Source organism: Musa acuminata, chromosome BXJ2-10, assembly GCF_036884655.1.
Source record: "Musa acuminata AAA Group cultivar baxijiao chromosome BXJ2-10, Cavendish_Baxijiao_AAA, whole genome shotgun sequence".
Lineage (NCBI taxonomy): Eukaryota > Viridiplantae > Streptophyta > Magnoliopsida > Zingiberales > Musaceae > Musa > Musa acuminata.
The window spans coordinates 19,156,808-19,182,719 of record NC_088347.1 but is presented as its reverse complement, the minus strand read 5'-3'; the positions used below and the strand labels follow the sequence as shown (position 1 = coordinate 19,182,719).

At 47.9% G+C, this 25,912-nt stretch overlaps 2 protein-coding genes across 3 annotated transcripts; both read left to right on the top strand.

Annotated features, from left to right (window-relative positions):
• Positions 1 to 2,137: 2,137 nt before the first annotated feature.
• On the top strand, positions 2,138 to 21,336 carry LOC135624388 (RNA-binding protein P-like). Of its 2 annotated transcripts, none has more exons than XM_065127920.1 (2): positions 2,138 to 3,559; positions 21,062 to 21,336. In XM_065127920.1, exon 1 carries the CDS (start codon positions 2,189 to 2,191, stop codon positions 3,557 to 3,559), a length of 1,371 nt encoding a protein of 456 aa, XP_064983992.1. In that variant the 5' UTR covers positions 2,138 to 2,188; the 3' UTR covers positions 21,062 to 21,336. The 2 variants fall into 2 exon arrangements, with proteins under 2 accessions (XP_064983992.1, XP_064983991.1); XM_065127919.1 differs by having other exon boundaries at positions 21,055 to 21,336.
• Positions 21,337 to 21,804: 468 nt separating this feature from the next.
• LOC135625164 (ABSCISIC ACID-INSENSITIVE 5-like protein 2) lies at positions 21,805 to 24,913 on the top strand. The gene is made up of 3 exons (XM_065129561.1): positions 21,805 to 21,980; positions 22,311 to 24,248; positions 24,319 to 24,913. Exons 2-3 carry the CDS (start codon positions 23,682 to 23,684, stop codon positions 24,574 to 24,576), a joined length of 825 nt encoding a protein of 274 aa, XP_064985633.1. The 5' UTR covers positions 21,805 to 21,980; positions 22,311 to 23,681; the 3' UTR covers positions 24,577 to 24,913.
• Positions 24,914 to 25,912: the final 999 nt, after the last annotated feature.

Here is a 25,912-nt window from a genome sequence, read left to right as displayed (position 1 = left end):
CTTATCTCAATATGACATATAGTTAGGGGGAGTTAAGATTAACTCTATCATAAAAAAGGAAGAGATTATTGAATCTCGAATTTTGATGATGAAACCAATTGGTGAATTAATGATCTAATCTATATATTGAGATAAGTGATGCAGAACTAACTACAATCATTAGAAAGATAAAACGATTAAATAAGAATCGAAGTTGGGTCGAAGTTAATGATTGGGCATTGGGCCGAATGAATCGAGGGATACACCAAAGGATCGAACGATGTAGTGAAAGCTCGCTGGAAGTTCATCAAGAGTTCATTGAAAGCTCACCGAAAGTTCGTCGGGAGTTCGCTAAAAGCTTGCTGGGAGTTTGCTGGAACTTCACCGAGAGTTCGGATGAATAATTGACGTGCCAGATAACTAAGATTGCTTGCATTGTAATTGTCTAGCCTTAATTATCGTAGTCAGAGTTTCAATTCGAGTTAATTTTGGAAAAATCCTACTAACTCAACTAGGGGCCAATTGGGCCTTTAACTGGGCTAAATTAAGTTGGTTGGATGGCTCATTCAGCCACTTGGAGCTACGTCAAGCGATAACACCACCCAGATTAGGCGGTGGAACCGCTTGAGGCTTAGCCTCCCAAGTGGTCTGGGTAGCGGAACCATTGACAGTTAATGCTATTAGGTGATGATATTGCCCTATCAGGTCGTGGTACTGCTAGAGCCCGGTCTCCAAGGCTCTGTTAAGCAATCGTATCGCTCGAACTAGGTGGTGGTACCGCCTAGTGTTAGTTTGTAGGCGGTGGTATCGCCCAATAATAACGGTGGTACTGTCAGTACACCAGAAACCTAGGATGAGACATTTTTTGGATTAATTTCTGAAGCCATTGAGGCCTTAAATACCCCACTCTTTTCTATATGAAAGAGCATGAAAGTGTGAAAAAAAATCTTGATATTTTGAGTTGTAAAATTACTAAGTGTCCTCCTCTCTTTCTAATTTTGTAATAATTTAAGAAGAGGTACGAGGCTCGTAAGGGTTGTCTCTTAAACCCGTAAAAAGAATGAAGTATTATAAGATGGTGGTTGATCTTCCCCATTGAAGGAAGACTGTTAGTGGACGCCGGTGATCTCAACGGAGGAGGAATCGGGAATGAATATAGGTCACGACGAACGAACTACTATAAATTTGGTATGCAGTCTCTTTTTCTCTTTGTTATTGCTGTTCTCTGGTTTTAATTGCTTATTACATTTACTTCAAGTGAAACATATTTTCGATATCAATTCCGATATGGGTTTAATAGAATCAAACTTTTTAAAATCATTTAAGTTTTCTGAATTGACAAAATTTTTATCATAAATACTAATTCACCCCCTCTTAGTGTCGACTCAATCCTAACATGATAAAGGAAACATAGATATGAGTAACGGGGCGAAAATAGTGGCCGACAGGTAGAGGATAGGAATAATTTTATTTTTAGAAAAATAATATTCTACCATAATAAAAAATGCTAATTAGAAAAAAGAAGGATAAATAATTTTTTTAACGATTTGCTCATTATTTTTTGGACCTATGTATAAATACTTATCATCGTCCTCACTCGTGGTCTCTTAAATCTCGTTAACGCATATTTGATCATTGCCATGCACAATACAACTAGAGGTGTAAACGAGGTGAGCACGATGCAAGACAAAGACAATGAGGTCAAAGGGGATGACCATAAGATGCACATCGAAGAGGTTGTAGTCTTAGTTGATGGTAAGAATAATAACGAGGACAAAGATGCGTAAGGGAGGACAACAAAGAAAATGAGAGTCAACATACAAGGACGATGATGATGTAATTACCATCACCCTCATTTGTCCTCCCATCTCTTGCCATAGCTACAATCTCGATGGGAAGAATGCATAGACGAGATGAGAGATGATGAGAGCGGGGTTGAGAGCATGGGGTGAAGGCCAAGGCAATGATCGACTGAGGTAGGATAAGAGTAATTTGTCTTAAAAAAAAAAACTTTATAAGAACAAATAGGAAAAAAAAAAAGATTCTTTTTAGAAGATTTGCTCATTATTTGTTTGGGCCTATAAATAAATACTTGTATTAAAGGCCTATGTATGCACATATATATATATCCTATATAATAAAACGAAGCCCTCTTGTTTGTTCCATTCCGAAACCCTAATTTCTGGGTAATCCGTAACTCATCGTCGCCATGGCGAAAAAGCGAAAGCCACCTGTCCAAATCCCCGAACCCTCCTCGTCGGAGGAAGAGGAGGCGGAAGAAGAAGTCGAAGAGGTGGAGGAGGTGGAAGAAGTAGAAGAAGAAGGATCCGAAGAGGAGGAGGAGGAGGAGGAGGAAGAGGAAGAGGAAGAAGAAGAAGTCGAAGAAGAAGACGAAGCCAAAGACCAAGAAGAAGAGAAGAAGGCGAAATCTGAGGAAAAGGAGGAACAGGTAGAAGTAGAAGAAGCCGATGTCTTGGACCGTGAGTCAATACGCAAGCTCCTGGAGCCCTTCGGCAAGGACCAGCTGATCGAACTCCTCAAGGAGGCCGCGCTCCGTAACCCCTCTCTCCTCTCCCAGATCGCCTCTGCGGCCGACTCCGACCCCGTCCACCGGAAGATCTTTGTCCACGGCCTCGGTTGGGATGCCACCACCGAGGTCCTCGCCGCCGCCTTCACCACCTACGGCGTCATTGACGAGTGCAAGGTGGTCACGGACCGCGCCACTGGCCGCTGCAAGGGCTACGGCTTCGTCCTCTTTCGCACGCGTGCTGCGGCCCAGAGAGCCCTCCTGGAGCCTCAGAAGAAGATCGGCAACCGCATGACCTCCTGCCAGCTGGCATCCTTTGGCCCTCCCGGCGCCCAGGGCCCTGCCCCCGAGGTTACCGGCCGCAAGATCTTCGTCAGCAACATTGGGGAGCACGTGAACCCCGAGCGGCTGCGTGCCTTCTTTGCCAAGTTTGGGGAAATCGAGGAAGGTCCGCTGGGGTACGACAAGACCACGGGGAAGCTGCGGGGTTTTGCCATCTTCGTCTACAAGACGGTCGAGGGGTGCAGGAAGGCCCTGGAGGAGCCGAAGAAGTTCTTCGAGGGCTGTGAGCTGAGCTGCCAGAGGGCGGTCGAGGGGCTTAAGCCGAAAAATCAGGCAATTGGGGGTGCCAATGTGCCGGCGATGTTGCAGCCAAACGATTTAGCGCTGACCTATGCTTCACAATCTTTAATGGGTCTCAATCCGGTGGCTGGTTTAGTTGGGCAGAGTTTAAACCCTGCAGTGGGGTTGTTGGGGCAGAATGTTGGGGTTGGAGTGCTGAACCAGGGTCCGGTGGCTCAAGGGATGTCACCATCTCTGAGTAGGAGTGGGATGACTCCTCCACCTTATGGAGTCGGATTAGGAGGGGTTGGTGGAGGTGGGACAGGGGTGAATAGTATCAGTCCCAGTGTAATTGGGAGCTATCAATCGCAGGTAGCTTTGCAAGGATTGGGGGCTTATCAGAACAGTTACTTGTCTTCATCAACAGGGGTAAGGTCAAAGTCTGATATTGGATCACTTGGTAATGGCTTGCCACCATACTTTGGGCGCTAGGTGAGTTATTCTGAAGTCCTTGCAATGTTAACATAGCAAAGCTTGCTTGCTTTTATTGAACTTTTACATCTCTCTGGTTTAATTGCAAAAAGTACATAGTTCCACATGGCATGCTGATAAATTTTATTGCATCTAGTCATTCTAGTCATAGCATTCATGTGCTAGCATCTTCATCAAACAAATTGGAGGCAACTAATTCAAGGAAAATGCAACAGAAAGAAGGACAAATTTCAGTTATGCATAGGCCAGGGAAGGATTGAATCATGTCTATCTAAAAGAGGATCAAATCTTGTTTCTCTAAAAGGAAGTCAAAATACAAGCTAAAGCAAAATAAGCTGATATAATTTATAATGGATTTTTGCAAGTCTTAGATTAGTGAATACGAAAGGTGAAAGTCATCAAGTATTTAAGCTGTGGCCATTTGCTTCTTCTGTAGTTAATATCTTTGTGCTTGGTTATTATTCAGTGTGGAATTGGTAAGTTTTTATGATGATTTGCTTGACATTTCTTTTGCCATCCTTTGCCTTCTTTGTTTAGTGAGCCTATTTTTTTATATGAGAATCAGCATCTAGACTAACATAAGATATAAATGTCTTTTACAACTGGTATTAAATGAACAAAACTGGTAATGTTTCATTGTACATATATGTTAATTGTTAATGATACTAATGGAGTTCTACTCCTTGTAAGAATATTATAGCTCAATATCACACAACATTATGTGAATTACAATATTTTGTTACTTTTCTTATCAGCTATGTGCCAGAAACTTACATCTAGTGCAATGATGATCTTAAAACATGAGGTGTTGAATTTGTTGGAGAGTTTGCACTAAAGGCCATTTTAAAATTTTATAATATGGGCTTTGTTAGTGTAAACAACTTTTTTAGCCGTGGCCTCGGGGTCGACGCGGCTTGTTCGGGGGTCCGAATGACGGGGATCTAGCGCGGCGTTTCTCGGGGTCTCCCGGTGGCCGATCGCGGTGGTCTGGTTGGAAGAAAAGCTTCGCCGCGGTGCCGGGTAGGGACGACTCTGGTCTAGCACCTGCACACAGGTCGGGTCGGAAGCTCGGCTCGACCCCTCCGACGATCAAGTCAGTGATGTGGAGTGGGGTTTTGGATGAGGAAGTGTTTTTTTTGTGTTCCCCCCTATTTTGTTTGGAGCCCGGGGGTATTTATAGGTAAGTTTGGCGTTACCTGATGTGCCAGCCTGTCGGAGCAGGATCGTACCTCTGATGGTGTCTGACATCGCCGTTGGTGTTGCGTGGAGGACCGAGCTGCCGCAGGGTATGGGCGAGCTTCGGTCGACGCTTTCCCCTGCCTCGGTCGGTCGTGCGAGGTCAGACGATGAGGTCGCCTGGGAATGGTTGACGTGGGCGCGCATTAAGTCGGCGTTAATGCTCACTTCCTTGGGCATTGTGTCGTCCAGGCGCGGCTGACGTCATGGCGCACCATGTCGCCATTTTTGTCCTTATCATATTCCCCCCCTAAGGAAGCTATGCCTCGATTGATGTGAGGGGAGGTCCGAGGCATGGCTTCGGCTTTAAGAAACTATACCTATCGGGCGGCTGCCGGTCTGTTGCCAGGGGTGTGGGAATTGCGGAGTTTAGCAGCTAAGAAGGGTTGGACACGTAGCGGTGATCCCGGGCAGTGTGCGGCCGTGGAGCACGGCGCAGGCGTGGTCTCGGGCAGCGTGTAGCCGAGGAGCACGACGTAGGCGGGTTGGCCGCGCAGGTGTGGTCTCGGGGAGCATCAAGCCGAGGAGCATGACGCAGGCGGGCTGGCCGCGCAGGTGTGGTCTCGGGGAGCATCAAGCCGAGGAGCATGATGTAGGCGGGCTGGCCGCGCAGGTGTGTTCTCGGGGAGCATCAAGCCGAGGAGCACGACGCAGGCGGGCTGGCTGCGCAGGTGGTCTCGAGGAGCATCAAGCCGAGGAGCACGACGCAGGCGGGCTGGCCGCGCAGGTGTGGCCTCGGGGAGCTGCTTGTGCTATTTTCCATTTTTGCCTGCTTAGCCGTAGCGGGGGGCGAAAAAACTTTCGTATTTGATTTTCTTTCTGAGGGGGAGCCGGTTGCTTTCGCCGCACGCTTTCGGGCGTTGGGATCGAGGCGTCAGCTCGCTGCCGCTTCAGCGGGGTTGCCACGTCAGGCTTTTATTAAGGCGGGGCGCCTTTTGGCATTTCCGATGCGACGTGATGGTTACGCACGTGCGCGGGTGGGCTGCCGCCCACTTTCGGGAGGTGAAGGGGCGTTGGTTCTGGCGGTATATCTCCTTTAAACAGCGGACGCCCGGCTTTACTTCTATCTTTTGCTATTGAGTCTCCCCCTTCTGGCCTTGCCGTCCCCTTTCCAATCTTCTGCTTCCTGCGTCGTCCTCCCTTTCCCCGTAGCACCTCCTTGTTAAGGTTAGTTGAGATGTCGTCTTTTCCTCCTTCCCCTTCTTCCCCTTCCCGTGTAGCTGAGGGGGGACGTCCTTCGACGCCCCCCGTAGAATCCTCTGATGGGGAAGCGGCGCGAGCCCTAGAGGCCTTGATGTGGCCGCATGACTTTGACTCCACCGTGAGTGGGTCTCTGCTGGGGGGGCTCCGGGAGCGCTATTGCATCCCGGAGGACCACATCCTTAGTGCCCCAGAACCGGGACAGCGGGCGTATGACCTCGTCCTAAAGGGTTTTGCGCTGACTTTGGACGCCCTGGAGGCGGGTCTTCACTTTCCCCTTCATCCCCTCATTGTGTCCTGCCTGTCTTTCTAGCGGATTTCTCCATCTCAAGTGGCGTCGAACTCTTGGCGTTACCTAGTGGTATTCCCCAGGAATACCACTACGCCAATATCACCCCCACCCTCAATCTCTTTCTTTCCTGTTACTGCCTTTCCAAGGGTTCGGGGGGTTACTTCCTATCTGCCCGGACGGGCTTTCGAGTCGGAGGGGCCCCTTCCAATAATAAAGGGTGGAAGGGGAGGTTTTTTTACATTTGCCGTGCACGGGACTAGGGTTTTGGGGTTCGGTGGTCCGCGAGGGCGATCGACAATACCACCCCATGCTTGGGCGAAGCAGAGCGCCAAGATCTGGGGAGGCTCAAAGAGATTCTCCCCAGGTCGCAAGCCATCCGGAACATGACCGAGCAATGGCTGGTCGAGGCTGGTCTCAGCCCGATGCCTCTAGGTACGTTAGTGACGTTTGGTTCGGGTATTTGCGTGGTTCATTTCTGGTACTAACACTTTTCTTGTTTTTTAAAGAAATGGTGAACCTCCGGTCGCTTCTGGGGGGTCAGGCGTTGCAAGCTCCTCCCCCAGCTCCGTCGGCCGACCTACAGCCCGGCTTGGAGGACGCCCCGCTGGAGGTCGAGGCCGGGCGCCCTCGGAAGAAGGCGAAGGCAGCACCTTCGAAGGGGCCTGAGGCGGGCCCCAGTCGGGGCGAGACCGGGCCTAGTCGGCGGGCGGCTGGGAAGGGTCCCCTCCGCAGCGTTCCTCCGAGGCGCGCTTCATCCCGACATGGCTCGGGATTTGTACGTCCTGCCCTCGGGGGTGCTGCTCAACAAGTCCGCCCAATCCTTGATCTGGGTAAGTACTTCTCTTTTCTTGTTTGGGTTTGTTCGTATGACGCCGCCCTTTCTAACCCGTCTTTCCTTTTGCAGGGCCTCCATTATGCGACGGCCCTGATGGACAGGGTGTGTGACGCCGGCCGGGTCATCGGGGGCCTCGTCAACCGCAACGCCGAGCTCCATCGCCAGGTCGAGGAGGTCCGAGCCGGGGCCGGCCTAGAGGTTGTGGCGGCCGCCGAGAAGCGCGCGGCGGAGTCTGAGGCGGAGGCGGCTCGCCTCAGGTCGGAGCTCGAGGCCGCCAAGAAAGCAAACGAGGAGCTCCAGAAAACAATAAGGGTGGAGCAGACCGAGCTCCGTCTGTTGAAGACGGAGGCGAGCGCCCTCAGTAAGAAGCTGGAGGAGGCGAAGGCCGAGACGAGAGCGGCCTCGGAGGCATTGGCGGAGCAAGCCCGTCTTCGACCCGCCAAAGATAAGGAGCTCCTCGAGGCGTATAAGAAGTCCGAGGGGTTCGAACTCGGGCTAACGCAGACGGGGCGGGTATCCTTTGAGTACGGATACCGAGTCGCCACGTCCCGTTTCCGCACTCGTCACCCCGGCCTCGAGGTGGAGGACCCCTTCGCTCCTCACCCCGAGGATCTAGGGGTAGACATGCCCGAGGACGTCCCCTTTGACGACCGCCTGGTTGTCCCATAGTAATAATAAGGAAGGGTCCTGTATTTTAAGGTGCTAGTTAATTTTGTAAGTCGGGATCGAGTCCTATAAGTCGGGGTCGAGTCCTGTACTCTTAGTTTTGAAATATAAAGCAAAATTTTCTTCTCGTGTGTTGCTTGTCTTCTTCTTCTTCCTTTAGGCGAAAAAGACTTCCTCTTCCCTTGGGCTAAAAAAGCTCCTTCCTTAAACGAAGAACTTCCTCTTCCCTTAGGCGAAAAATTTCTTTATTTAAGCGAAGAACTTCCTAAGGTTCTGGACGTTCCATGTTCTCGGCAAGGGAGAACCGTCCATTGTCGCGAGCCGGTATGTACCCGGTTGGACTATTTTGTCGACCCGATAAGGTCCCTCCCATTTGGGGGCCATCTTCCCCCTCGCGCGGGTCGGGTCGCTGACCTCGGTCTTACGTAGGACTAGGTCGTCTAACTTAATCGGTCGGGGCCGTACCTTCCGGTTGTAGACCCGAGTGACAGCTCTTTTGTAAGAGAGGGCCTTCAGGTGCGCGTCGGCACGCCGCTCCTTGAGCAAGTCGAGGCCGGCTCGAAGTCCTTCGTTCGTGATTTTCTTGTCGTAGTTTCTCGTCCGAAGGGTGGCGATGGCTACCTCGGGTGGTAGGACGACCTCGGTTCTGAACGTGAGGCTGTAGGGGGACTCTCCAGTCGCGGTCTTGGGGGTGGTGCGTAACGACCATAAGACGCTCGGGAGTTCGTCCGTCCAGGCTGATCGGGCTGCGGACACTCTTCTTTTGAGCCCGTCTAGAATGGATCGATTGGTTACTTCCGCCAGCCCGTTCGTCTGAGGGTGAGCCACCGAGCTGAACCTCAGCTGGATTCCGTGGCTTGCGCATAACTCCCGGAACCTTCTACCGGCGAACTGAGGCCCGTTGTCCGTAATGATGGTTTTGGGCAAGCCAAACCGGGTCACCAGGTTCCTCCACACGAACTTCTCCATTTGCCGCTCCGTGATCGTGGCCAGTGGTTCGGCCTCGACCCACTTTGTGAAATAATCCACTCCCACGACGATGTACTTCCGCTGTCTCGAGGCTAGTGGGAAAGGCCCGAGCAGGTCCAGACCCCACTGTGCAAATGGCCATGCGCAATCGATGAGGGTGAGCGGGGTCGCGAGCTGCCGGGGCGTGCGGGCATGTTCTTGGCACGAACTGCACCGCTACACATAAGCCTTTGCGTCGCGGCACATGGTCGGCCAGTAGTAACCTTGGCGAAGTATTTTGTGTGCCAGGGTTCGCCCGTCGATGTGTTCCCCGCAGACCCCCCCGTGGACTTCAGCCAGAACCGCCTGAGCTTCGTCGGGCTCCAAGCACCGTAGGAGCGGGTATGTGAAGGACCGCTTATAGAGCCATCCACTCACCTCGGAGTACCATGCATGCGTGCGACGCAGGCGCTGAGTCGCAACCTCGTCGGGAGGAAGGGTCCCGTCCCGCTTGAAGCATAGTAACTCCTGCACCCACGTGATTGGAGCGTCGTCGGAGACCGCGGCTACGATTTCGATGGCATGGGCAGGGAGCTCGTCGATCTTGGGCCGGACTCCGGGGGCTGGCTTTGACGCCAGTTTAGCTAGTGCGTCTGCTCGCTCGTTTTCTCCCCTCGGAACATTGGATAATGCAAAGTGAGAGAACTTGGTGGTCAGGTACTTGGCCATGACTGGGTCCCGAGCCTCGTATCCGCCGCTGAGTTGTTCGGCTACCAGCTACGAGTCGGTGAGGACGTGTAAGGCATCCACTTGCATTTCGAGGGCCAACCTGAGTCCGGCTAGGAGCGCCTCGTATTCCGCCTCGTTGTTGGTGGCTTGAAACCCGAAGCGGAGGGAGCGCTCGAATGATCGTCCGTCGGGAGACCGCAGCACCAGCCCTGCACCGGCGCCCTTTGAGTTGGCCGACCCGTCCACGTGCAGGACCCATGGTTCAGGAGGTTGCTCCAGATCCGTGTCCTCGGTCTGGGTTAATTCTGCGATGAAGTCGGCCACGGATTGGGCTTTGATGGCAGTTCTGGGCACGTATCGTACGTCATGCTCGCCGAGCTCCACCGCCCATTTGAGAAGGCGTCCTGCAACATCAAATTTAGACAAGACCTGCCGAAGTGGTTGGTTGGTGATGACCTCCACTGGGTGAGCCTGGAAGTAGGGGCGTAGCTTCCGGGCTGATAGCACAAGCGCCAGTGCCAGTTTCTCAATCAGTGGGTATCGTTCCTCTGGCCCGTTTAGGACATGGCCGACGTAGTAGACCGGTAGCTGCTCGCCGAAGTTTTCTTTGATCAGAACAGAACTGACTGCGTGCTGGGAGGCAGCCAAGTAGAGGCCGAGCTTTTCCCCGGGAGAGACTGAGGCAAGTCGGGGGAGGCTGGCCAAGTGTTGCTTCATTTGCTTGAAGGCTTCCTCGCACTCCGCCGTCCATTGAAAATTCTTCGGGTTCTTCAGCGCTATGAAGAAGGGGAGGCAGCGATCGCCCGATCGGGCAAGGAAGCGTGACATGGCGACGAGTCTCCCGTTAAGGCGCTGCAGGTCTTTGATCGTCCGAGGCGACTGCATGTTGACAATTGCCTGGACCTTCTCTGGGTTGGCATCGATCCCTCTTTCGTGTATGATGAACCCGAGGAATTTTTCCGATGTGATGTCGAAAGCGCACTTCGCGGGGTTGAGGCGCATGCCGAACCTGCGTAGCGTGGCGAATGTCTCGGCCAGGTTGGTAAGATGAGTTCTTGCCTCTTGGCTTTTCACGATCATGTCGTCGACGTAAACTTCCATGTTTCGCCCGATCTGGTGGGCGAACATCTTGTTCACTGTTCTTTGGTACGTAGCCCCGACGTTCTTCAATCCGAAAGGCATGACTATATAAAAGTATACCCCTTGATCGGTGAGGAAGGCCGTGTGCTCTTGGTCTTCGGGCGCCATTCTGATCTGGTTGTATCTTGAGAAGACATTCATAAATGAGAGGCGGGCGTGTCCGGCTGTGGCGTCTACCAACTGGTCGATCTTTGGGAGTGGGTAGCAATCTTTAGGGCATGCATTGTTGAGGCTGGTGTAGTCAACGCACATCCTCCAGTTTCCATTGTGTTTCCTTACGAGGACTACATTGGATAGCCATCGCGGGTATCTGGCTTCTTCTATGAAGCTGGCCGCTAAAAGTTGGTCCACTTCTTCTCGTATGGCAAGTTGCCGATCAGGGGCCTGGCGCCTGGGCTTTTGCTTTACCGGGCGAGCGTCGGGTGAGATGCTGAGGCGATGTTGCGCGACCTCCGGGTCGACGCCCGTCATGTCAGATGGCGACCAGGCGAAGACGTCGGCATTTTCCTGTAGGAGACCGACGAGCTGCTTTCGTTCCTGCTCGGGTAACTCCATCTCGATTTTGACCGTATGATCCGGTCGCTCTTCTAGCAACGGCAAGTCGACGGTGGATTCCCTTGGCTCGGGATGGGGGGTCGGTCTCTTCATCTCCCGAGGATCCTCCAGCGGTGGTTCGATCCTCGCCCTCTTGTTTAATGAGACGGCGGTCAAGTAACAACGCCTGGATTCTCGGGGGCTTCTCGTGACTTCCCCGACCCCGGCTCGAGTCGGGAATTTGATAGTTTGGTAGTAAGTTGAGACGACGGCTCTGACCTTGTTGAGGGTTGGTCGGCCGAGGATGGCGTTGTACGCGGTGGGGAGGTCGACCACTAGAAAAATGGTCATTACTGTCTTCGACCTCGGCGGGGCCCCCAAGGTTAAGGGCAGGGTGATAGCTCCTAGCGGTGAGATCGAATCTCCGGTGAATCCGGTGAGCGCCGAGCACATTGACTTCATGTTCTCCCTAGCCAAGCCGAGCTTCTGGAAGGCATCGAAGTAAAGTATGTCGGCTGAGCTCTCGGTATCGACCATGATCCTCCTTACTTGCGCGTTGGCGATCTTGGCCGATATCACAAGCGCGTCGTCGTGCTCGGGTTGTTCGGATGCTCCGGTCGGGAAAGTGATCTCGGGTTCGGGTCCGTTCCCGTGAGCTTCGGTTATCACATCGATGTGTCGCTCGATAGGGCCCTCCGGGCGCGGCGAAAGTTCCTTGTATGGTCGAAGGTACTGGTCGAGATGCCCTCTATGAATGAGCTCCTCGATCTGCCTTTTTAACTCACGACACTGTTCAGTGTCATGCCCATGCTGCTGATGGAAGCGGCAATATTTTGATCGGTCTGCAAGCTCTCGCGGGCTCCTCATCGGGTGAGGATCTTTGAGTAGTCCCTTCTCCTTTATGTGGAGAAATATTTCTGTTCGAGACGAGTTCAAGGCGGGGAGAGGGGACCTTGGTGTCGGCGGGTCGGATCTATCTAACCTACGTCGGGATGCGACGGGTTGTTGCTGCCGGGGCGGTTCTGACTTGCCCCTCTTGTGCTCTTCACGCCTCCCGGCCATCCATGTCTCTGCGGCGACGAACTGGCTCGCTCGCTACAGCATCTCGAGCACCGCCGTGGGGGGTCGCTCCACGAGAGACCAGAAGAACCTGGAAGGCCGCAGGCGTATCATGAACGCCTGCATCAACAGAGAGGGGTGAGCGTCCGACAGCCCCTGAATTTGCGTCGTAAAGCGGTTCACAAAATGGGAGAGAGGCTCGTCCTCCCTTTGGTTGAGTCCGAGGAGCAATGCCACGGACGACTTTGGTCGAGCGTGGGCCAGGAAGTTGAGCTCGAAGCCCCTGGCGAGCTGGTTAAAGGAGGTGATGGTCTCGGTCTTTAGGCTGCTGTACCACGCGTGGGCCGGTCCCCTCAAAGTCGTCGGGAACTCCCTGCACATCAAGGCGTCAGAAGTCCCATACAGCGCCATCTGAGCGCGAAAAGCGGCTACATGGTCCGCTGGGTCAGTGGCGCTGTCATAGGCGTCCAACGAGGGGAGTCGGAAGTGCGATGGGATCGCCTGATCTTGTATTTCGGGCGCGAACGGGGACCCTTGGTGCTCGTCCGCCCCGAGCTCTCCCTTTGTCCTGCGAACCTCCTGTTGTATTTCGTCGAGTCGTTGGCTAACAAGGCGCAACTGGACTCGCAGGGCGTCTGTTGAATCCACAGACAGCGCCTCGGGCACCGGGCGAGTCGTTGGTTCCGTCGTTCCTTGGTTCCCGGGTCGGGCTGACTGGTTTCGGGGCGAAGTGGGGAGCTTGGGAAGTGGTGCGTGAATCCGGGCGGCGGGCTCCCGCTGTTGTAGGGGTTGGGTCATGTGTGGGGGCGTCAGATGGGAGACGAGCGGAATGATGGTTTGGATCATGCCCGTCAAAGCTCGGACTTGATGAGCGAGGTCGTGAAAGGCTTCGGGGGTGGGGACAAACCCGGGTCGTTGAACAACCGCCAGTAGCGCTCCGATGTTGTGGCGGGACGTTCGTCTCGGGTTTCATCGCGCGGGGGGTGTTCCTCCGGGGTGCTGATCTGGTGCAACCCGACGGCTGCGGGTTCGTCAGAGTGGGTTTGCTGATCGCTCGACATTCGGACGACCCTCCTTCTAGCGCCAATCTGTTGGTGTAAACAACTTTTTTAGCCGTGGCCTCGGGGCCGACGCGGCTTGTTCGGGGGTCCAAATGATGGGGATCTAGCGCAGCGTTTCTCGGGGTCTCCCGGTGGCCGATCGCGGTGGTCTGGTTGGAAGAAAAGCTTCGCCGCGGCACCGAGTAGGGACGACTCCGGTTTAGCACCTGCACACAGGTCGGGTCGGAAGCTCGGCCCGACCCCTCCGACGATCATGTCAGGGATGTGGAGTGGGGTTTTGGATGAGGAAGTGCTTTTTTTGTGTTCCCCCCTATTTTGTTTGGAGCCCGAGGGTATTTATAGGTAAGTTTGGTGTTACCTGATGTGCCAGCCTGTCGGAGCAGGACCGTACCTCTGATGGCGTCTGACATCGCCGTTGGTGTTGCGTGGAGGACCGAGCTGCCGCAGGGTATGGGCGAGCTTTGGTCGACGCTTTCCCCTGCCTCGGTCGGTCGTGCGAGGTCAGACGATGAGGTCGTCTGGCAATGGTTGACGTGGGCGCACATTAAGTCGGCGTTAATGCTCACTTCCTTGGCCAGTGTGTCGTCCAGGTGTGGCTGACGTCATGGCGCACCATGTCGCCATTTTTGTCCTTATCAGGCTTGTTATGTGAAGCATTTGATTTATGAACATGTGTGGATGTCACCGGAGTTCATACTTGTAGCTGAGGCTTGTTTGCTAGAGCTCATTCTATTTATTGCCAAAGGATTAAGACTCTCCAGCTGAAACCTGATCTGACCTCAAAATCAAAACCTTAACCTAAGCCCAGCACTAGCTTATTTCCAAAGCTTGGTTAAAGTCATTTTATTCAGCATTTGTCTGCCTGCAGGAAAGATCAAGGGAGGTTTTGGCTTAGGGCCACATAGGCAGTGATGGACTCTATGGCAGGGTTTAGATGAGCACCACTGAAACAGAGAGCATATAGAAGGTTAAGAGATCTCTTATGTAGTGAAAAATACAGTTATAATACTCTATATGAGAGGTTTTACAAAGGCGAGAGAAAGATCATGTGAGCTTTCTTATGGAATATGACCAAACACTAGCTGAAACCTGATTAGACCTCAAAACCACCGTCCTTAACCCGAGTCTGGCACTAGCTTAATTTTGAAACTTGGTCGAAGTCAGTTTACACAGCATCCGTCTGCCAGCTGGAAGGATCAAGGAAGGCATTGGCTTAGGGTCACCAGACAATGAGGAACCAAATGACTGATTGCTGTGAGGACCATTGAAACAAAGAGTCAAGAAGCCCCAGTTATTCTTTATAAGAGAGAATATCAGTTATAATACTCTAGATGAGAGGTTTTGCAGAGGATCTATTGCAGAGAGAAATGGTGGTAAGAGGAAGATTATGTGAGCTTGTGTTATCGAGTGACCAAATCCCCAACCACTGTCAGGGTCACACCTTAGCTAGCCCTAGATAATGGTCTTTTAGATAGACTACTGTGTTCTTTTGATTTTTCATTGTTGTTTTTTTTATTATTTTATGATCAAAGTCTTTTTCTGAATCCTAGTAGTGCTAAAATGTTCTGTTTTGGATATATAGAGAGGTTGGACTAGATATATATAAGCCACTAGGAGAGATGTCTTTGTATAGAATTTTGTGTGAGATGAGATCTCCTGTGAGGGAAATGTTTTTTCCTCACAGGAACTCTTATTACTCCTTTAGATATTTGAGATTGTAAATCATAGGAATTGTGCTTGAAATTGAGCATCTTTCCGATGCAATAAATTAATGGTGGACTAGTGGTGGTTTTCCTTCCCTTGTTCATCTTTGGGAGGTCAATTCTCCTCGAATAGAGAATATCCCAATAGGAGGATCATACTGTATTAGCTTGGGAGTCTAGAGTGGAACCTGACCTGTAGAGTATTCGACCCAGCTGCAAGCTTAGCATGGAGCATCAGCAAAAAGCCACCATTAGAATTAGTGAATAAAATATGGACGACGCAAGGAACAGTGATGATGGCCTGGGATAGGGAAAAAGGAAACACAGAGAGTGGTTAATTTGAATGAAGTAGGAGTCTATTTATGGTTTAAATCTCTCCGTCTCACATGCAGATTACTTTTGAGTATCATACACTGGGCACTGAAAATGGTCAGATGAGGGTTGAAAAACACTTGAATTTATACCACAAGTGAGCTCAGCTAGGGCCTGGTTTTCTAACCCAAGCAGGGGCTTGAGCAGTGGCAGTGCCCATCAATATTAAAGTAAACATGGTCTGCTTAGGTTGGAATTTTATATTTGTTAAGGATACCTATTAGAGTCCATATATTACTTTGAATATCAGATGACTTTGCATCTTGGTGCTTCATGGAATTGGAAAGTTCAGATTTAAGGGCAGTAACCCATGAATAGAAGTTTAGTGAGGATGTTCTTGTAGATTGACTGCCAGAAGAAAAGAACTTAGTGCAACTGATCTGTCTCAAGCTTGGCAGTTTATTATTAATGCTGGTTGTCAGGATGCAATGATGACAAAAAGTAGAGAAGCAAGCTGTTAGTAAATGAAGATGGTAAGTTGTCTTTGATAATTGAAGTTGGGGTTTTAGATAAACTTGGAAGCAAGAAAAAGAAACTATGTTGGCCGTTATGCTTTGCTGATTTTCTTTTTATTATTGATTGTTAATGTGTTTTGTTTCACTTTCTATTAGTGGGTGCCATACTGTCATTGACTTAGTTGATTTTGCCTATGTTGTGCGGCATCCTTGTGTGTCCATTTGCAAAGGGTTAGTCTTCTAGAAGCCTCATATGGTTTCGTAAGGACCTATAAAAGAGAAGACGAGTAATAGGAAGCATTTAATTCAGAATTCCACAAGCAGGCATTTCAATAAGCATTTGATAGGTAATGCAAATTACAAATATAGACTTTGCAAGCTTTGAACAGTCACGCAACCAAGAGTTTAATGTCGTTTGTTGTAATCAAAAGTCCCCACAAGTGCTCGCATGACACTATTGCCGAACAAAACAGTGAACCAACCCTCGACAATATCCCAAAGGCTTATCCAACTATGTGTCACTCATGTAGCTCTAGTGTGCTATACTGGCTGACATTGCCCACCACTTTGTGGAGTTAGAAAACCCCCCAAATGATTGTGTGGATGGCTTATTTTTAAGCAATTTTGCCTTTGTGCGACGATTGCACACGACCTGTGTTTACAGGAGTAAAATGATCACAAAAGCTAACTAAAATAGGGTTGTCAAGCCTACTGTAAGTCCTTTACATGTTATGTAAAGTATGAACAAACTAAAAGACAGACATACACAAACATTACATTGAACACCCTTTGTATGGATTTGTCCATGACATTCTCTCCCACTTATTCTTTTGACATCCTTGTCGAAGCCTTTGTGGACGCTACATCTCGTTGCCTTCGCTGAACCTTTAATCTTATGCTTTAGCTACAATGCACTTCCCTCGGCTTCCAACTACTCTAGGTCAATAACTTTGACTCTGGTGTGGAGTCGATTGAGTTGTGTTAGTCGTAGCTGGTTCTTATGGATTTCTCATATGAAGGAAAAGATCTTCCTTATTGTGCGTTAATCTCTCAAATGTCTTGTGCTGCTTGAACTGAGTGGATGCCTGGTGGAGCTTTAATGAGCATCGTTTTGCAGACTTTGAAGTTTTGAAGGTCTTTCCTTTGCAAAATTTGTTGATCGATTCTTCTTCTATTTAGTTGTCGTCTCCAAGTAAGTTCGCATCACTTTTGCTTTTGATTGACATTCAGTTAGGAAATGAGGTGGACAATCTACTCTTGATAGAACAATCACCGTTGGTGAGGATTGATAACTGTTGTCTTGTATTAGGTTTCTTCGAAGTTTCTTTGAACATGTGCAGAACTCCTTTGTTGGATAAATAAAAGAATTATGGTACTCGATTTCGCTTATTCTCTTAAGAGTTGAGAAGACAAAGGTTACTCGACTTCGTTCGTTTTCTCGAGGGTTGTACTTTATGTATCAAGCTGGTTACTATCTTTCGTCTACTATTTACTCATACTTCTGAAGCACATGAAATATTTGCACTCCTTATGCTGTGTTAGTTATTGCAATTCGTTTCATTGCCATCGAACTTTTGGAATGCAAGAAGTTTTGCTTGAAAAGAGCAAATTTTCACCCCGACTTGGAGTAAGTCTTTGATAGCCTTAGTCGCCTCTAGGATTGTATCGTCTTCCCCATCATTTTCGTCGCCTATTCCTCTAAGTAGAAAAGATGCAACACCATGTATTGCCTACTTCGTTCCTTGGTCGAGCACTCCTACATCGACTTGAAGTCCCCCACTTTCGACTATCTTAATGGGAAGCCCGTCGACACCAGTCTTATGAAATCCCGTGGTCTTTGCCTTTTGGTATGGTCTTAGTACTTGGAGTTTCCCTCTGCATTCTCCACTTTTTGTCCCCCTTTCATGACCATATATTCTTTCTCCATGAGAGCAAGGGATTGTTGACTCCACGAAAGTCCTGCCTCTACGATACCATGCCCATGGCCCTATTATCTGTCGCCTTGCATCAGTGTCCCTTTCTTCGTGATCGGTACATCCGCTTCTTCGACATTGTGGCACTCCTTCGAGTCCACCTCTATCTTAATCAACGCTTGGTTTTGGGTAGCTAAGTCCCTCTAGACTTGTCATCGTTTTCTTACTCTTTTTGACCACCTGTTTTAATATCTCTGTGTTCTCCGAGCAGTTCCCCTTGCTCGATGGAAAGACCAACTGTCACTTCCACGTATAGCCTTCGCTATCATGCTGTAGGGATCGCATCGATTCTATTCACTTTTACGTTCTTGGTAACAACGTTCGCTCTTTCGGCCTTGTCCTTGACTTGTCGATCTCCCTCAAGCAAATATAAGCTCTGGAGCAGTTTAACTTTTCAATCTCTTCGATCATACCTTTGTATGATTAAGTCCCCCTCATGGGGCTCATTGGCACTTGCACTTAGAATCTCTCTCGGTGGTACACAGCTCTCATATGTTGATGACCAAAGCTTTCATCTGATGAAAAATTTGGTGCACGCATGTAAGATCCATCTTTGTGGTGCCATAATATTCATTTCTTGAATCTATAGCCCTTCTTGCCGTCATGTTGCTCACTGGAGTTGGGCTCTCAGTAGCTTCCGACCATACCTCTATATGATCAAATCCCTAACGGGACTTTTCCCATATGTGTTGTATTGCCTTGAACTGTTCCACTACGATCTGCTGCACCACGTTGCCTCCTAATGACATCTTCATCTTTGTGGGATGAACTCGGACTGTGATCTCTCTATGTGTAGCCTCTAGCAGTACATCGCAGGGCTTCCACCCCCTTCAATTGTGTTTGTTCATTTAGCAATTGATTTTTGCTCACTTGTTCTTGGGTTACACACGGACGAACCTTAACTCTAAAATAGTATGTTGCCTAGCAGCTCTCGAAGTCCATTGACTTTGTTGAAATTGGTGCGTTAATGTTTGGATCCTGGGTCCCTGCCCCCAACACAATCTCCATTGTTCACAGTTTCTTTTGCGATAATTGGAATGATAACACTACAACATATCCTTCAAGAGTATCTGTTTTTGTGTTCTCTTGCTTCATGCCAAAGTCTTCTAACCCCAATTTCACCTTTGCAAGTTGAGTCACCTTAGTTTCTGCGTCAATTGCTACGCTGAGATAAGATGCATGTGCCTCGAAGCTCCCTTCGACTTTGGCACCATGCAAGATAAGTTCGCTCCATCAGGACGAGGGACCCGTGGAACGACATGATTTCGATCTTGCCTTTGCAAGAGTTTATGCCCTTAACCTTTATTCAAGAAAAACTTCACCCCTTCGCTCTATGTTCCATCTTCTATGTTGATTTCCTTTATACGACTTGGGCATTTTACCAAGTTCCACCTAAGTTGTTTTGCTCCTTCGTTTGCATTGAGTTGATGCTAGCTCTTGCACCCACCATTTCACAGGTCAGACCTTCATTGAATTCGATTTCCATATCGGCTCTAAGTGTGCTTTCGTTTGGTGTTACCTAAGATTGCTCCCTTACTTGATCTCACAATATGTCCACTAAGACATTACCACGTGTGAGATCATGCGATGACTCCTCGTCGCTCACTCGGTCCATTGGGCTTTATGGAGCTATTGTCTTGAGATATCCTTTTCACATGTATGGCCCGTTGCATATGATTTTCTCTGTAGAGAATCAAGACTTATCCCTCTTGGATATCTGTCCCGTTAGAGCAAATTTTCTCTTTGCATCCTTCTCCTAAGAAATTTCAGAGACCACCATCCCCCTATACTACTCTGCCTTGCTAAACAAACTGTGTATTGTTTTGCCATCGTGAATGCACTTGCTAGATTGCAACTCTTCGCCCATATAGCCTTCGTTATGCCCCTTAAGGCTTGGCAACATGCTAAACCTACTACACACTTCAGCCTCCTATGAACGTATCCTTCCTATGCTGAAGAGAAATTGCTTTGGGTTGGCCATGAACAATCCATCGTCCGTATACAATCCCTTGCATGAGTATCGAATCCTTCGAGTTAGCAATTCCTCTCACCTCTGTGAGCTTTGCACAACTCTTTTAGTCGTCGAGCAATCCATCCCTCCTTGCACGGTCTCACTCTTTGCCAAGCGCCTATTTTGCCTTTAGCACTGTCAAGTTTGATTGTAAACGTCGAGTCGTAGCTCAAACTTAGTCATCCCAATCTTTGTGCATTACGCGTTCTTCCTAGCTTGCTTGTACTCGTGGTGTCTCTCGCGCTAAGGATTGCCCATTCTTCTGAATGCCAATCTCGGATGCTTGCTCCACTGAGCGACTCCTTTCCCTATATCTTTATGCCTGTTTCCCTCAAACGGTTGCGCATGTTAGCTACCCTCAATGCAGCCACGTTTGGTTCCTCACATTTGCATACTAAGTGTTTTCAAGTGTGCTTGTCTCACTCTGATATCATATGTCACAGACTTGGTTGGTTTTGCCTAAGTCGTGTGACACCCTTGAGTGTTCATCCGCAAAGAATCATCCTCACCAAAACCTCTTATGGTTCCATAAGGACCTGCAAAAGAGAAGGCGGTTTAGAGAAAACATTTAACTCGAGATCCCACAAATAGATATTTCAGCAAACACTTAATAGATAATGTAAATTACAAACATAGACTTCGTAAACTTTGAATGGTCGCGCAATAGGGTCCAAGGTGGTCTTGCATAACCAAAAGTCCCCACAAGTAGTCACATGACACTATTACGGAACAAGACAATGAACCAGCTCTAGACAAGACCCCAAAGGCCCACTAGCCATTTGTCACTTGGGTAGCTCTAGGGTGCTGTACTGATTGACACTCTGCACCATTCTGTGAAGCTAGAAAACCTCCAAAATACATGGATGACCTATTTTTTGACAGTTTTGCCTCTGCACGATAGCTGCACACAACTTACGTTTATAGAACTAAAACGGCCACAAAAGCCAACCAAAATAGGGCTGTCAAGTCTATTGTAAGCCCTCTACAGGTTATGCAAAGTATGAATATATGAATAAAATTGAAAGACAGACATATACGAATATTACATTGAAAACGTTTTATACAGATTTATCCATGACCCATTTATGGTTATTTTGCTGGCTTGCAAACTTCAGTTTCGAGTATATTTGTTTCTTTGTGCCATTTGCAGAATACAAATTTTAATTTGATTTTTAACATACTGGACGCAATATCTATATGTAAGAGCTAGACCTTTCTTCGGGTTTTTTTTCTGATTATTATTGTTGCTAGAAAGAATGATAAATAGTGCCTTTTTACTAGAATGCAGGTATTATCAGGCTACAATGAAATATATCCATACTAGAGGAGCTGGAAGGTGTGATGAACCATCAGACATAAAGGCTATGCTTTCAGGAGACATACAGAGATACTTTTAGAAGATTCAGGTTCTCCTTGTTAAGTAGACACTCGGGCACTGTATTACTATGTCTACAGTGAGCTTTTGTGGTTATTTATTGAATTGTCCTGGTTATTTGAACATATTAGTTGTTGCCATAACTGAAGTATTTTTTTCATACTAAGCAATTTCTTGTCGCTTTTTTATGATGACATCTTTGTGATGAATCAGTTGGTTGCCAATCAGCCCTTTTTTGGTAGGTCAATGACGAATGGATAATTTTCCATGAGAACTTTCTTGGGCTATCTATCGTGATCAATTGAGCTAGTCCATTCCTTTTTAGTATAAGCAATTTCTAGTTTTAGATATTGGTAATTACTCTTGGATGTACTTTTCTCTGTCACTGTGTTTCTGACCCCTGCAATTTTTTTGTTCCTGTACGATATTTCTTTTCTTGGTTTAGTCCGGCCAGCTTATTATGAACGGACGGGATCGTCGGCTGTGGTTGCGCTATCTTCTGAGTGCCAAGACAGTGCTGAAATTGTTGGCTTAATAAAGGCTAAAAGAAAGTTGTTAAGATTTATGTATATGTTTTTCTAAATATACATAAATCACCTGATTGGGATTTCATCTGTTTACTTCCAAAATAAAATAAAATAAAAAACATTGTTTGTTTTGCTAAATAGTTTGCAGAAAGCACCTGTTTGTTTTGACAGGAACTACATTACGACTGGAATCCCCCACAAGAAGTCCTTTCAAGCACGTGCAAGCGAATAAAGCTCTTGATCGATCAGCTTTTGGTATTAACCTAATTTTTTGCCTGCATAAAGTCATTTATGAATAACAAAAGGTATGTACCAATTTTTTTTTTTTTTTTTTAAGAATAAATGATGAAGACGGATCTCAGGATTTTATGATTCTTACCTGTTCTTTTTAATCGGTGCATGAATCCAACAACTTACCCGAGTGCATGAATCAGTCCTGAATTTGATTTATGTATAGTCATGACTTTTACCTTACCGGAGTTTACATTTAACTAAATATTTCAGTACCTTTCTATCCATACTCGTTTTGAACTCAATTAATATCATAAGCCATCTTAAGTGGGTCAGTTTAGCACAAAATATCCACTGCTCTCGAGTTCTTTCGATGGTAACTCTGCTCTCCTAATCTCTTATAGGATTTTGGAGGACAACTAATTAAGAGTGTCCACAGACTTCACCGCAATTGGGTAAAAGAAGCCAACTTGCAACTTCCAAGTTTCGTTATCGATCACCGAGTTCGCTCATCTCAAGCTTTTCTGGCGGCCAACTTCTGCACTGGCGGACGCAGTCGATACATCATCGGAACTTGCGTTGATCCCTCGTTTCCAAGAACAAAGCCAATTGCCTCGAAAGAGTGAAGCTCAAGAGGTCGTTCTGATACAAAGCGTTTCTCCACAGTGACCCTCCGTTACAATCCTCCCATCCGCGAGTCATCTATTACGCAACTTGAGCTTAAACGAAGAAGAAAGGACACAAGGAATGGGGACTCGGTATATAGTGCATACACATGCATACAGAGAGTCCAGTGTCCTTTCTCGTGCTTTAATTCAAACTGATTCTTGCTGGGGAATTTTGGTCGAATGCAGAAGCTAGATCTCATGCATCAGGGACGGACAAGAAGAAGTGGGATGAGGAGGAAATGGGCAGCTTCAACAGTTTTGCTCACAAGCTAAACAATCACCAATGCAGTGCTTTTGTAAAGGTTTTAAGTACTTAATCTTTTGCAAGGGAATCAACCAGTGACACATGGCACATCTTCAACTAGGCAATGACATTTCCATACTTTCGCCCCTGTCTCTGTTGCTGCTTTTCAGAGATCTGACTACTTGGCACAACCCCAAGCGATGAGCACACCGATGTCCTCTTTTCTTTTGGGTGGGGGGTTGTACAGCAGAAAAGGTTCTGCAAGTTCTTTCGTCATAGCCAATTGAATTTGAACGTGGAGACAGTGGATTCATGTCTGTCAAATACCGGATCGTCTGGATGATGATGAGTGTTAACAAGAAGCCAATGCCAATCCCCAGCGCATGGTGTAGGAGGTTTGTCTCATTTATGTCACCAAGCACAGGGACAGGAGGCAACAAGAACCTGGGTTCTGTCGAGTGATTTCCCTCCCTTGCTCTTGGAGCTGTCTGCATCACTTCCGAGTAGAGAGTTGGGAGCCTCTGCAACTTCTTCTGACTAGGTTCTCTGTCATTTTCTCTACTGCTTTCTTGAAGTAGGTTTCTGTGGTGCAGCAGATGAAATCTTTCGGCCACTTGTGTTCTTTAGGTTTCTTTCCATCTTTTGTATGGGAAAGACACAGCTCATTATGTTGTGTTTGTTGGCTCTCTTATTTTAACCTGCAAATAGCTCTCCCGGGATGTTGCATGCAGTTGTTGGTTGGCTGGATCACGAGTTAAATAAGAAAAGGAGCTGCCTTTGTAGGATTCCAAGAACCATGCAAGTGCGCACTGGCCCATGGGGCTTGGCTCTGATCCTATATCTCCAAGCAAGCAAGTTGGCGAATGGCGTGCTTGGAGACGATGCCTGATCATGGCGGCGGCCGGGATCAGCAGTTGCAGCCTCTGACCGCCGCCGAACACGGTTCCTTCCACGGCCTCACGCCCAACGAGGTCCAGAGCCGCCTGGGGGAGCCCCTGCACGGCCTGAGCCTCGGCGACCTCCTCGAGCGTGCCCCTCTAGTCGCCGACGGGCTCCGTTGCAGTGGGAGCGGCGGCGTGCCGCGTGCCCTGAGCAAGAAGACCATTGTCGAGGCGTGGAGGGACATCCAGCTGCGGCACGAGGAGGGGAGCAGTGAACGCGCTGTGCTCGGCGAAATGACCGTCGAGGACTTCTTGCCGAAAGCGGGCGCGGCTGCACAAGGCACGGATTCTGGTGTTGCGGACGCTCATGCAGTGCGTTCCCCCGGCCGAGGGAGCAATTCGTCGGCTGCTGCAGCGACCGCGCCGCCGCGTTCACGACGACGGAGGAGGGTAGCAACAGAGGACGTGGCCGAGAAGATGGTAGAGCGGAGGCAGAAGAGAATGATCAAGAACCGGGAGTCAGCTGCTCGATCTCGAGCAAGGAGGCAGGTAAGGAGGCTCAACCGATCCCCTCTCTCGCCCTCCTCCATATCTTAGACATGCTTGGATCTCATGACAGGCTTACACGAACGAGCTAGAGAACAAGGTCGTCCTCCTCGAAGAAGAGAACCAAAGACTCGTGAAACACAAGGCAGTGTCCTTAAATCTCAAACCTGACACATCTTTTAGCCCTCCAAGTTCTAAGCATGCAGCTGAGCTTGCCATGTTCATCATCTTTGATTCTTCTTCCTTGCAGGAATTAGAAGCAGTAGAACGTAGCATGCCACATCCAGATCCGAAACACCAGCTCCGACGTACGAGTTCAGCTCCATTCTGACCATGTCAATATCGATCTTCGATGAGGTAATCCGGTGAAACATTTTGCCCATCTGTTACGTGAGCTATCGAGCTCGATATGTTCACGAGGGAGATGGTGGAAGCTCAACAGGCCGTGACTGCCGTGTTTGTTTCGGCTTCCTAGCATCGAATGCTGTCTGTGCTCTCTTTATGGTGCTAATGGATGCTTTTACTTTGGAGATGGGATGTGATTTAGTTCTTTGTTCAATGTCTCGATGAGATTTAGTTCATCACATTGAATTTGTAAATGAGTTATTCCTTCTTCGATTGCCAATGCTTCATAGGATTTCGCATTAAAAATACTATTTCTGATTGAAAAATCCAATTCCACCCTTTCCTCCTGTCAATGTATCGAAAGCATCACATCATATATGATGAAATTGCTTTATATGCAATAGTCAATGGATCATCAGTCTTAACTCTATTCGATAGGAACTCATTTCTGGAAGTCGAAATCCATTATTCCAGACATCAAAATACAAAGAAATATTTAAATTTTATGGATTCCAATTAATTACCGCTGTTAATGTTACCAATCTAATATAAATTCATGGCATCTCTGTGCCTCCTATTTTGAAAACTGAGCTTTTCTATAAAGTTTGTGGCGATTGAATGTGAGGACTCACAGCATAATAATAGAGGTCGATTGTGATTTATGTATCAATTAAAGCTTAGATCATGACGTTTCATCAGACAGAAAAAATGTGCATAAACAGTTTGCCAAGCAGTGAGTGCAGTGATGGGAACAGATTGGCTGTCTACACGTTCTATTCGAACACAAATCCGAATATAAATCTGAAAGGTTATGTTCTTACTCGAATTTTTCTATTTAAATATATCATATTCTCGACTAAAGAATATCCATACCCGATTTGAGTCAAACAAACTAAATATTTGGACTAAGGTTCGAGATATCAATTCTTAAATATTTTAAGATGTTAACTAGCTTAATTAATTGATCTCTCAATAGAAAAATCTCGAGATTAAGTTCATCTCTATTGATTATTATTATTAAAAAAATATTTAACCATAAAGGTAGTCGAACTTGAATCGGATACTCAAACTTGATAGAAGTCGATGAAAGATATATAAACTTGATCCGAAAACCGTATGATCTATCGTGTCCAAATTTGATTTAAGTGAGTCAAACACAGTAAACATATTGATCCATTCTCATTTATATTTTAAATTACCATATCCATGAGTTGAGGATCCAAAATATCACTTAATAAATTAATAAAAATATCAACTAATTTACGTGACGTTTAATAACAATATTTTGATATTAAATTCTCTCTTCGCCAATTATTATTTGA